The sequence below is a fragment of the Juglans regia genome, chromosome 5 (assembly GCF_001411555.2).
Source record: "Juglans regia cultivar Chandler chromosome 5, Walnut 2.0, whole genome shotgun sequence".
NCBI classification, from domain to species: Eukaryota; Viridiplantae; Streptophyta; class Magnoliopsida; order Fagales; family Juglandaceae; genus Juglans; species Juglans regia.
The window spans coordinates 10,736,983-10,749,883 of NC_049905.1; the positions used below are offsets into that span (position 1 = coordinate 10,736,983).

A 12,901-nucleotide genomic window follows, 5' to 3' on the forward strand; every position below is an offset into this window, starting at 1 on the left:
GATGAATCGTCCTCTTCTTCTTTATTAGCTTTTTCCTTCATGACTTTACTTTTAGATACGTCAGTATCCTTGGTAGTGTAACAAGCAGGAGTAACCTAAGAGGCAATAGAGACGAATTTCAGTTTTAAATCGAGTTTAACAATTTTTACTAAATCTTACTGAAAATTTATGAGATTTTGGTTTCTTCTTTCCGGATTATCAGCAATAGATCCATCAAAGGAAATTCTGGTTCCAGCAAAATAATTTCTCCTTTCGTTGTTAACTAAAAGTTGATCAAAACTAATTTTAATAATACTATTCAAATATTGTTGAATATAATCAAGGTTAAGTTCATCAAAAATAATATTGGCAAGAGAAACTTCATGTTCCAAAGTCCATTCATCAGGGAGAGTAATATCTTTCCACTAAATCATTTTTGGAGCTTGAATATTCACATTAGGAGTAGAACTTTGAATTAACAAAATTTTATTTCCTGAAGTTTTTAAGTTAAACTATGGCAAGATGTTTGATACCTTCTTTAATATCATACCCAGATGTCAAATATTTAACGTCAAAGCTTTAAGAATGTTAGCATCATCCAAAGCAAGAGTTAAATCAAGGAAATAATCAAAGTGGACAGAACCACCATACAGAGAAGATAGAATCATACCAAGAATGCCGGTTTCAAATTCCTTGAACCTAGCATCACGCAAACAAAGAAGTACTGAAGTATTGATACATTTCATTGTGAGAGGTTTAACAGCAACTTGAACAGAACCAATATGCATAAATTTATAACATTTTCCCATAAAACTTTGAATCGATAATTTGTTAAACATGCAACATTTCTCATGGATTTTAAAAATAGCATAGGTTTGTTCAACAGTTTTAACATTGAATTCAATCTTAAAAGCAGACTGAACCCAACTGGTTTTGTAAATAGATTTAGTATCAATCTTTGAAATACTCCATTTATTAAAATCAACATTATCAGTTTCTTCAATAGAAAAGCCCTCATTAATGATATCAGGTGGCATACTAGATCTAGAACTAATAGACAAATTAGATCTAAACATTTTATTTATCATGAAATCAACCAAAACTAAATTTAACACTCACTAATCCTATCGTCACTATATCCCTGTTGCATTTCGTAACACATACCCTGAGGTCAACCATCTACCCACGCATGCCCTAAACGCTTTTCCTAGCAAAACGGGTCTTACAAACACAGTCCTTGGGATTCTTTACAACCGGGGTGACGCCAACATAAATAGGAATTGAATAAGATGAAGAAGTATGAAGGATGTGGGAAAATGCAATAGATAAGATGAACAAATATATGAAACCTACCAGAAGCTAAGTTTGGCTATGATACCAAACGGGGCGGAAGTAGGGCGGGGTGTCCCTCTCTGCCAAAGGAAAATATATAGCATAAATCTTCCTCCTTACCAAAAATATTGGTCCATGGTCGATCATCTATTAATATACGAGGCACGAACAATGCCTATGACCCTAAAATTTGTGATTAAATAAGACTTTATGACTTAACTTTTGATGTTCTTCTTCTTGCATTTACAAAAAGAAAGAGAAATAGAAAGAGTAAGATGAGGGTCGAGGCCAACGGATATACTTTCCAGAACACAGCTCCATTTGAGTTGTTAAACATGCTCCCCCACCTCTCCTGCAAGTTACAATATAACTAAATCAATCTACAAAATAAAAATTCCTCTTCACCATGAACTCATCTTAACATTACCAGAGACATCAGGTAATCTGATCCAGTATCTGCAGCTAACAATACAAAAAGCAACGATACGTAAACAGAGCATACCAATCAACCAAACAACAATTTCTCTGAGAGGATAATACAGTTAATTATTATTTAACATCAACATAATAACAATTGTGTATTACTACCTTCTTTTTTTTTCTTTTTTTTTTCTAAGAATACTACCTCAAGATGATAATTAAGAGAAAACAGATATATAGAGATGAAGGCATGCACATATGTGTGGTTTGGATTCTAGAATATTATAAAAATCTATAAAATGGTCCGAGCTACTATGATCGCTGTTCCTTCTCAGTATAGAAGAGTATTATTAACTCAGCCAAGAAACAGATTAGTCTCAGAACCCAACTCAGCTGATGGCAATAAGCTTGACAATGGAACTATTTACCAATTATTGGGCAACTTCATCGAGGGCAGCAGAACACTTCCAAACATGGATGCCAAGAAGACTTGCAATATAACATGCAATAAACTTTTTCACCTCAAAATTACCATTTCAGTTTCCACGATGAATTTAGCAGAATCAAATTGATAATGCGTGTAATTTGACAGTTCAAAGCGTATCCAAAGGGAAAAAAATGCAGTTCCACTTATATTAGAGACTCAAAATTATTGCCAAAAAGAGATACAGATGCTGTAATATGGAATAATACCCTACCAACCAGAACATCAAAGGTCATAAGTGAATTCCTGGACAGAGGCTTACTATGGCAAAAAGCTTCTCCATTGTATGTTTGTGCCGCTTCTCAAAAATGTCTTGAGCATACTTGTAGAGCTCCAAATCAAGTCTGTTAAGTGATCTTATCTGCTCGAGAATCACTCCAGGAACCTGAAGACGTCCCTGTAAAATTTGAAGATAAAAAAGTTAGCAATAGAAAAGGACAGAAAAATTTAAAACCTAGCGATTGTTAGTAACAGAAACTCCCAGATGTACTGAAAAAAGAAAGAAAGTAAATTAGTCTATCAGAAGGTAGGGATGATGCAGGTGGTGGTACCCTTGAGGCCAGGAGATTACGTATTAGAACTTTGATCAGAAGTTGAGAAATGCATGTGTGCGTGTTTTAAATCGGTCAAGACATGCAATAGAAAATAAGTACAATAGTATGGGTATATCTAACTGTATTGTGTGTATGTATATTTAAAGCAATCAAATCCAAAAATGGAAGAATGAACCCAAATGACAGAAAGAAAGATTCATAGTTCAAAATTTAACAACTTGTCCAAGTAAAGACCACAAATTTACAATTAGTTGTTGGCTTACAAGAAAAGAAATATTCCTTCTAATTGTTAAGAAAAATTCCTTCTAATTGTTTGGAAACAGAAAGTAATCTAGCATGGCAGCACATGGGGAAAAAGGAAAAAAAAAAAAAACATACTTTGATGTAAAGCCCTAGTGGAAGGCCCATACCACATGACATATACTCTAAAAGGACTAGTCAATTATACAATTGGAACTCCATTGAAACATTATAAAGAGCAAAAACTTCTCATTCCTAAACAATGTGAGATCTCATACACCATATACTCTTACACATCATATGATATATCACATCTCCCCCACTTAAAATCCCAACATCCTCGTCGGGCCCATCCTTCGTAGGTGGCACGGCTTAAGTCCTATATCTCTGGTTGGGATAGACTTTGATACCATTTGTAACGCCCCAATAGAAGGCTCAAACCACATGACCTATACTACAAAAGGATTAGTCAATGATACAATTAGAGCCCCATTGGAACATTATAAAGAGCAAAAACTTCTCCTTCCCAAGCAATTTGGGATCTCATACACCACCTACTCTTACACATCATATGGGGGGTATCACAGTTGATGCTAAATGCAGCAGTACATCAAGCACTGCTGAGTCAACAAATAGACATATATACCTCTTTTGAAAAGTTTGCAGGGGAAATTCTCTTCAGAGAAGCAGTGCGTCGGTGTGCTTGCTCCTTTCTTAAACTGGAGATGCAGACTTCATAAGCTTCCATGAGTCTGTCCACTGTCATCTAAGATGGTGGGGAAAATCTAAGTACATGAGTAAATGAATTACATCTTGATTTGTGCACAGGATGCAAAGTCACTTACATTTTGTTTCGTTGCTTCATCATTTTCAGTTGAAGTCACCTGACCTGAATTGTGGTCAAAGCTGCTATTCTGTATGCAAGTAAAATGTAGTAAGGAACGTATTATACTTGAAATCTAAGCAACAAACATTTTATTAACTAAAAAGCAAGTTGCTAACCTGATGGTCATCATTTTCAAGCTCAGAATTTGAGAACGAAGAGCTCTGTTCTGCAGCACAAGAAGATAAACCTGACTAGTGCCACACATAATCATCTAAATCTACATATCTAATAAGATTACAAAGGAGATGTATGCCATCCAAAGTTTACCAAAACACAATATATTAAATTCGGACATTTATTCAAACTTAACTATAACACAGATAACAGCCACGTTTTTGAGTTTCTTATAAGAAAAAGAAATCAATAACAGCCACATCTTTCTTGTGCTTATAAAAAAAAATTATTGAAGTTCTTAAATAGACTGCGCACTGCCATGTAATGCAATTCTCAATGGGTTCAAGGTTGAACTAGATGTTTTTAAAAGAATAACACTAATGGTGCCAGCTTTTTATTCTCCAATTTTCTTTTGAATTCAGCAGGCTTTTCAAATTAGGACTGATGCTCACCTGATTGGTGTAAAAGCCCGCTAGAGGTTCAAAATGAATGTGATTTATCATGTAGACACAAGAACTACCATAATTATACTCTTCAAAGTTAAGACTGAATCTATCGCATTGTGCTAATCTGGAAGTGTTGGAACCCCATAGAAATTTTTACATTTGAACCAAAGAAGACTAAAAGCATTTATTAATACCAATCCAGAATTCCATAAACAAACAAACTTCAGACTACAAATTCAGGAATACAGATGCAATGGTTTTACCATGTCGAGTCCAATAACATACAGAAATTGTTATCTATACCATGTTAGAGCACCTGGACCATCCATTTCAACTTTTAGATAGAGAGATCCAACTTTTTACTAAAAATTCAAATCATGGTCCAAAGCCAATCAACGTGGGACTCTCTAGCAATCCCCATGAGCGAAATCCTCAGCAAGATCCAAAAACGACTCCAGAGTTAAACATTCCACTAGAAAATGAGCTCCAAGAGTTCTACTGGTTAGCAAACATTGAATGAATATATTTTTTATCACAGAAGAGATGAAAACTAAACTCAAGAATAACGCTGGCATTAAAAGCAGATATAGACAGAAGAACGGATCATTTGGTGCACACAATCAGCCTTCTTGGGAAGCAGCAACAGGATGGAGAGGTTCTTGTGACAAAAACTATGGATTTCAAAATAATATCTTGAGAGAGAAACGAGTTTGCGAATGTATTTACTCCACCAGTAAACAAACTGTGAAACTGCTATTTGACTGTTTGAATTTGCTACTACAAGAAAAAAACATAAGTTTATTTTGCCACAGACTTACCTGATTTGTTGTTAGCTACATTTTCCATACTCATGTTCGATGCTCCCCACTGGGAAATCACCTGCGCACCAACCACATTGGCAAACATTGTCGCAGATTCTTTGTGTTCCTCAGTAAGCCCAACATATAACATATCATCTAACCTCTTCTGCAAGATTTACAAGTATCTACCATGATATGCAACCATAAGGAAAAATCAATATCAGAGAAACAATATTAGGACTTGATATTATTGACAACTTAGGATATGCCTAACCTTTGCAACTTGAAGCACATATTCACCAAGAATCTCATACTTCTGTACACAATGCCGCACCTCATGTGATTCCTCTAGATATGAGTTATTTGTCAATCCTGCAACCTGTTAATTAAACATAAATATCATATACCTGATGAATTAGAGCCACAGGGGAACCAGGCAGCCCAAATTTAGCGCTTCCGATGATTTGTTTTTCGCTCAAATCTGTATGACACTACCACACAGATACAGAGATGCTTGGCCCGATGCGTGCACAGAAGTAAAAAAAACACACTACTTCCCTTTCATATTCAGAAACCTCATTTTCTTACATATATTATGAAAAAAATATCCCAGAATGGATTTTATTCTTCTGGTCACTAAAAAAGAAATCAATGTTGCTAATAAGACAATAGGCTTAAATACCTGGAATGTGGCCCCATTGTGAACAATATCAAGTGCCATAGGGCTGTTGATGTATTCATGTAATGGCATAACAATCTCCTCCATGTCATATGAACCATTGCTCTGCATGTCATCTGAACCCCTTCGTCTTCTAGCATCTCTCTATCCCAAATAATAAAAATGCACAATACTAAACAAGAAGAAATACTGCAGCGATTCAAGTATTGCAAGAACAATAATTAATTGACACCATGCAACAGTCCAAGTAACAACACGCTTCTGATCATATTGAACTACAGCAGACAATGTCTGTATGTTTGATCAATGGATTACACAAAAGAGGCTCACTGCAGGGCTGCACCCCCAGGTGGGTGGGGGGAGAGTTAACATGGGCGAGTAACATCAAAATGAACATCAGTGTATAAGGGAAACTCAACAAAGTTTTTCCTTAACAATTTTACTTTTCCATTAATATTAATACATGAGCAAGGAGTCAAGGATTCACCAAGGGTCGTTTTGCAATATCCTATTCACATAACTTGGAGCAATAGACATTTTTTTTTATATAAGTAAGAAGATATTTTATTGATATAGAAATAGGCATAGCCCAAGTAAACAGGAAGTATACATGTGGGCCTAATTAGGAACTAAAAATGGTTACAAGGAAATCATGAAAGTTGAGACTATTAAAGTCTATAACAATGGCCCGCATAAATAAAGTCTTTCAAAAAAAACTCTTAAACTCTTCCAACGAGCGCTCTCGATCCTCAAAATTTTGGTCATTCCTTTCACTCCAAATGCACCATATTAGACAAATGGGACCCATCTTCCACACAGCTACAATCTGTGATATCCCCGTGATCCCTCTCCAACTAGCTAGTAGATCAACCACCCTCCCTGGCATAACCCATGTTAACCCCACTTTGCTGCAAAAGTAATTCCATGAAGCCTTTGTAGACTCACAATGTAGATGTAAATGTAAATGTTCCACGGTTTCGCCGCTATTTCTGCACATATAGTGCCCGTCAACAAGGATAAGCCCACGTTTCCTTAGATTGTCAATGGTCAGAATCTTCCCTAAGGATGCAGTCCAAACAAAAAAACCAGCCTTAAGAGGTGCTTTACTCCTCCAAATGCTCTTCCAAGGAAAGTGATTACTAGCTTGAGTAGTGAGAACCTCATAGAAGGAGTGTATAGAAAATCTTCCTTTCCTGGAAGGTGACCAAACCAACTTATCTACCACTGTATCAACAGGTCCAATGGTGTAGAAAAAGTTAAAAGAACTCAACAAAGACACCCGCCTCCCAATCATGTGCCTCCCTAATGAACCTGGCATTCCACTGTTGTGAGCCATTAGTAATTTCCCTCAAGTCCACCACCAAAGCATCTTGTTCCCGTGCAATTCTGAAAATAGAGGGATAGGCATCCTTAAGAGCCATATCTCCAACCCAACATCATGCCAAAAACTGATTCAATTACCATCCCCCAAACACAACCTAGTGTGGCTAGAGAAAGACTGCCAACCTTTCCTGATATGCTTACATAACCCCACTCCACATGCCCCCCTAACTTCATTAGAGCACCAACCCCTCCTTATACTCCTGTACTTAGTATCAATCACCACCTTCCACAATGCTTCCCTCTCATAATCATATCTCCAAAACCATTTCCCAAGGGGAGCCTTATTGAAGACCCTCAAATTGCAAACCCCCCAGCCCGCCACCCCTCATTGGAGAGCACACCTTGTCCCAACCAAGTCAAGCTTAAACTCGTCTCCAAGTCCACTCCATAGAAAATCTCGTTGGAGCTTCTCAATTCGTAAGGAGACACTAGCTGGGAGAGGAAATAATGATAAGAAATATGTGGGAAGGTTTGAGAGGGTACTCTTTATTAAGGAAATCCAACCCCCTTTAGACAAATACAACATTTTCCAACCAGCCTTCACTCTATCTTCTCTAACACCTCATCCCAAATAGTCTTGGCTTTGAATGGTGGAGCCATAGACATAGTCTTACTTTGAGAGCACTTTTTGCAAATTTGATCCTCTAGATTTTGAAAAATGGCTTACATTTAACTTAAATGTCCATGATACATGCATCATTGGGGGCTCAACAATTCATACTCACATTGCCAGACATTTTCTTGAACTTATCTAGTTATATACTCATAAAAGGCCAATAGATACACCACTGATAAACAGCACTCTAACACCTTAAATTCCTCATTGGAAAAGCTTGTCGTCAAAACCTAGTACTTACAACCGAAACTCACATGCTCTAAGACTACGTTTGGGTAGTGAGGTGATCTCAGATTATCTGTGAATAGCAGTGAAAAAGTGGTGAAAAAATAATGAAAAAATATTGAATATTAGGATCAGTCCACTACCCAAACACAGCATAAATCATTATGTCCACAAGTAAGTTGACAAATGCTTTTTCCATAAAAAAAAAAGAGCTGGCATTTTCTTTGGAGGCAACAAAATCTGTTCCCAATACTGTTACAAAGTAAATGAACAAAAGAAAAAGCCTTAATCGGAAATGAGTTCTATGACACCAAGAATTAATGCAGACTGTATACTTCTCTCTAAAAAAGCCATTGATCAGACCACCTACCACTCACAGCTAGCCCAAAATATCTAGAAGTAAAGACTGTATAATAGTAGCAAAATGCTCAAATGCAATGGAAATTTAGCCCCAGGGTCTGTTAATGACTAATGTTAAGCAGACGTCTAAAAGGAAGATAAAGTACAATATTTTTATGAAGATTAAGATAGTTGGTGCTGCATGGGAATAGAGAGTGGGGGGAATCTGACCAACTTTTACTCCATTTTGAGGTTGCCAAAGCCCTATGGAACAACTTCTTTGGTAGTGTTGTGTTGTCTTGGGTAAATGCCTAGAAGGATAGTAGACCTCTTTGCCATATAGAGATGGCAATATGAAGTCTCCAAATTGCAGCAGTGTGGAAGATGGCTCCTATCTGCTTAGTGTGGTGTATTGGAAAGGAAATAATTGATAAAAGTTTTGACGACCTCAAGCAGCAATGGATGAACTTAAAACCTTCTTCAATACTTTATTTCTTTGGACACCTGCTATAACTTTTAATGGGTTGGAGTCTTCATGATTTCCTTGTATTGTTTTGAATATCTAATTAGGTGTTTCTCTTTATTCTGTGTACTAGGACTAAGATTTTGCGTTATTCAATACAAATTTTGGATTACCTATATAAAAAAGACTTTTATGAAAACTACTAGATAAAAATCCATAAGATTTAATCACGTTTAGTCATCTTACTCTAATCAATTAAAAACTTTAGATATTGAATGGAAGGTTTCTTTTTATAAGTAGGGAGTAAAGGGAAGTACTAAATCGAAATAAAGAAGGTAAAAGTAAAGAGTAATACGAAATTAAGAGAGATGCCCTGCAGTAGTTATAATAGGAAATAAGAAATTTTATATATATATATATATTCTTATAAAAAAAAAAGGGGAAAAAGAAATAATATATATATATATATATATATAAAAACTCACCCTAGCAAAGAGGTCTTCTCTCATCCATGGAACCAAATACTTCCATGGCCATATATCCAGTGTACTAACTCCTCTCATCTTAGAACGCAAGCGCCCAGCCATTTGTGTAGCAGATGTTAAGTTTGGATGCACCAAAAATCTAGCTCCCACCTCAATTGAAAATTCATACGTACTGAAAACACGTTCAACTGGATGCCTAAGTATCGTCATCACAGAAGTTCTATGACTGGGAAGTTTGGACATCATACTATAGTCATCATGAGTAACCAACAACCTGCACTTTGTCTTGCTGCACAAGATACAAAGTAATACCAATTTCTAAGCAAAATAGTTAGTGGTATAAAACAAGACTATAGTTTAGAAAAACTCCTCATAATCCTCACACCACACACTACACATAATTTTTTAATTTTTAATTCTTTTCTCTTACCAAATGTGTGGTGTATGAATGAAGAGTAGAAAAACTCAATTAGTTGAGGAAGAATAAAACAAAAAATAAATAAGTGTGGTGTGTGGAGATGATGAGTAGCAAAGCTCTTTATGTTATAGCTGTTTGAGCAGCTTATGTCAAGCTTCTATGTTTTCATTCCCCAATATTTAGCAAGAACATTAGTTGACTACATTTTGACCTGGTGAAAGCACTTGAGCAATGTATTTTTTTTAAAAGTAATGTAAATTTTAGTATGAAAGGGTGTTGTCCAATACACAGGAAGTATACGTGAGATATCACCTAACTAGAAATCCTGTCCACATAATGATCCATCAAGTAGCTAAAAGAATGAAAAAGTCCTGTCCAAATAATCTTATTGAAATTTGGTATAGTTTTTTTTTTTTATTATTGGTAAACAAATTTGTATTGATCAAAAGAGTACACAAGAGCCCAAGTATATGGGACATATACAAGAGCAATGCCTAAGCATGCTAGTTTAGTGATTGAAATTTGGTATGGTAATAAAATATTTTTTAATGTCTAAAGACTCCTTGCCTATTAATACTCTTCTTCAATGTGGCTTGACAAAAAATACACATTAGAGAAAATAGTTAATTGTTGGACTAAAGTCACAAAGCGATCACCTTTTCCCTGCACAGAGTCCCCACCACCTTTCTACAAGGTTTAGTAAATAGAAAGAACCATCCTCCACAATTTTTTTAATTTTTTTTATAGATAAAAAGGAAGAACCATCCTCCACAATTAACACTCTAATTCCAAAAATAATTGTAGCCTGTATACTTATCCACCCTAGCTCGTCAATCAAGTCCATATAACTATTATAGCTTACATTATCAAATAAAACTAACAGAAATTGTCTGCCATTATAGTTGCACAACTGGATTGAAAAAAGACTAAATATTAAGATTAAGAGCAGCTTGATAAGCAACAAATGTCCAGCGTTTATAGGAATTAAAAGAAGAAAAAAGAAAGGTGGGTACCTCGGATCAAACCGCAGCTTATCATAAGAACGGGGGCATTCCAGAGATTTAGAGTACAGTCTTCTCAAGAAGCTGCAGATATAAAATATATCCAAAAGCAGAAATTAATATTCTGTCAAAAAGCTAGAGGCCAACCTTTAGCCTTAGGTGAGTGTACTATGCGAAATCAATTACCAATGGAAATATGTTCTGCCTCCGGTTCTGGGGACATGGAGAAAAAAGAGTAAATCTCGCAATGTGTGCTTGTCTTCATTGACTTCTGGATCAAGGGAAGAAACTGTCCACTTTTTTACCACCCTTTCACAATGCCCAAAATTATTCTTGATAGGAGAAGCATTTGCGAGTATTGAAGCTGGGAAATGCTAGGAAAATCAGTTACAAACCAGCAGAACAGCGATAGCCAAGTGTAAAATAAAACTTCGAAAAAAGTAAAAAGGGAGAAAAAGCTTTTTGTAATCTCCTGCTTATTAAAAAATAAAAGCGAAAAGCCTGTAAATAGAAAATTTCACAATTCACTCGTTGGGTAGTTTCATCTTCAAACTATATCCACAAATTCACTACTTTTGTACTAAATTTATTACAAAAGTAATTACAACTTGATAAGTCTGACATGCGAAAAAGGAAAGGAAATAAACCAAAAAAGGAAAAAAAAAAAAAACACTTTTTGGGATAAATAAGAGGTGTAATAACCAGTGAGAATGACATAAGAAGCAAAAGGTTAAAAAGAGAAGGAACATGGGAATCGAATTCTGGCTACACACCGAAGCCCAGAAGCGTCAGCAACAGTGAGAATCGTAGAGTATGATCCATCAACCTCATCCTACTCCAACCACTTGCAACCAAGAAAATAAATCCACAATGACCACAAAAAACAAAGGATAAAATGTTAAAATGTAATTATAAATGAAAAGCTTGCATAAAAGAAAAACAACAATAACGTGAAGAGTTGATAAGACGAAAAACACTCCACAACTATTCGTTAAATTATTTTCCTTCCAGACAAGAACAATCGCGTAGTTTATTACAAAAAGTAATCAAAATAAGCAAAAAGAAGTCCAAAAACTTTTAATACAACACCGACCAGAAATTTCTGGGCTTATGGACCAGGAATGGGAAAAGCTGAGCATCGATTAATATAGGAGTGCACAAAATGCAGGAAAATCAGTTACCCTAACAAAACCAAACGACAACAACAGAACCGAAATTCAAACATGTCGACTCGCGGAACCGAGACAATCATTAATCGCCAAAAAACAAAAAAGGGAGAGAACAGAATTAGCATGGGCCAACCTGTACCGGTTTTCCGGATCTTGTGCTCATAAATCCTCCGAACTATGCCGGGGCTCAAATGGACAGCCGTCGCGATCAATGGAGCCCATCCGAACCCCCATCCCCCCGGCCTTTTCGACCGTTCCTGAGTTCCTTTCTCAAAGCTTTTTCTCGCCCGCCAAAAGGAGGGTTTGCTCGGCCTGGCCCTTCTCTATGGGGAACAGTCGTTTTTAGAAGTGCGGTATTGGAAGACCTGGCTTTGACTATGGTGAAGAACCTGCGCCATTAACATCAGAGGAGATTGTCACGACCAAGATGTGTGCTGCGGTAGGCACGCAGACCGGGGGCTAATGGATGGTCCCTACCCCTGCTCGACGTATTTGATAAGGTCAAAATGGTAAAATTGAGGTTATACAAAGGCAGAAGAACGGCCTCCTTCGAGTCCTTCCCGTTTGCTAAAATGATTCTACGTTTTGAAAGAAGAAAATAGCGGTAAAATGATTCTACGCTTTTATATAATCGTTTTGAAAGATAAAATCTAGTTAAAAACATTTTATTTATTTATAGTACTTTTCACTAATTTTTTTAAAGAAGTGCGTAAAAATTAGTGAATAAAATCTTACCTTTTTAAATAAAACAAATTAAATTTCGATCAATTTTTTTTTTAACTAACGACATAACTCATTTCTTTTAGAAAAATGCTGAATGTAACTGGATGAGGAAATTGTTGGGTAACCGTGTCCCATGTAGCACTAA

At 36.1% G+C, this 12,901-nt stretch overlaps 1 protein-coding gene across 3 annotated transcripts; it reads right to left on the reverse strand.

The window, feature by feature from the left end:
* Window positions 1-1,393: 1,393 nt before the first annotated feature.
* Window positions 1,394-12,627, reverse strand: LOC118348393 (protein-tyrosine sulfotransferase-like). Of its 3 annotated transcripts, XM_035689937.1 has the most exons (14): window positions 12,167-12,524; window positions 11,638-11,708; window positions 11,051-11,228; window positions 10,877-10,948; window positions 9,446-9,734; window positions 5,938-6,078; window positions 5,530-5,634; window positions 5,417-5,440; window positions 5,274-5,334; window positions 4,012-4,061; window positions 3,855-3,923; window positions 3,656-3,775; window positions 2,478-2,612; window positions 1,394-1,663 (listed from the first exon to the last, which is right to left on the reverse strand). In XM_035689937.1, exons 2-14 carry the CDS (start codon window positions 11,693-11,695, stop codon window positions 1,520-1,522), a joined length of 1,446 nt encoding a protein of 481 aa, XP_035545830.1. In that variant the 5' UTR covers window positions 11,696-11,708; window positions 12,167-12,524; the 3' UTR covers window positions 1,394-1,519. The 3 variants fall into 3 exon arrangements, with proteins under 3 accessions (XP_035545830.1, XP_035545829.1, XP_035545828.1); XM_035689936.1 differs by having other exon boundaries at window positions 5,274-5,421; window positions 12,167-12,627; XM_035689935.1 differs by lacking the exon at window positions 12,167-12,524 and having other exon boundaries at window positions 5,274-5,421; window positions 11,638-12,154.
* Window positions 12,628-12,901: the final 274 nt, after the last annotated feature.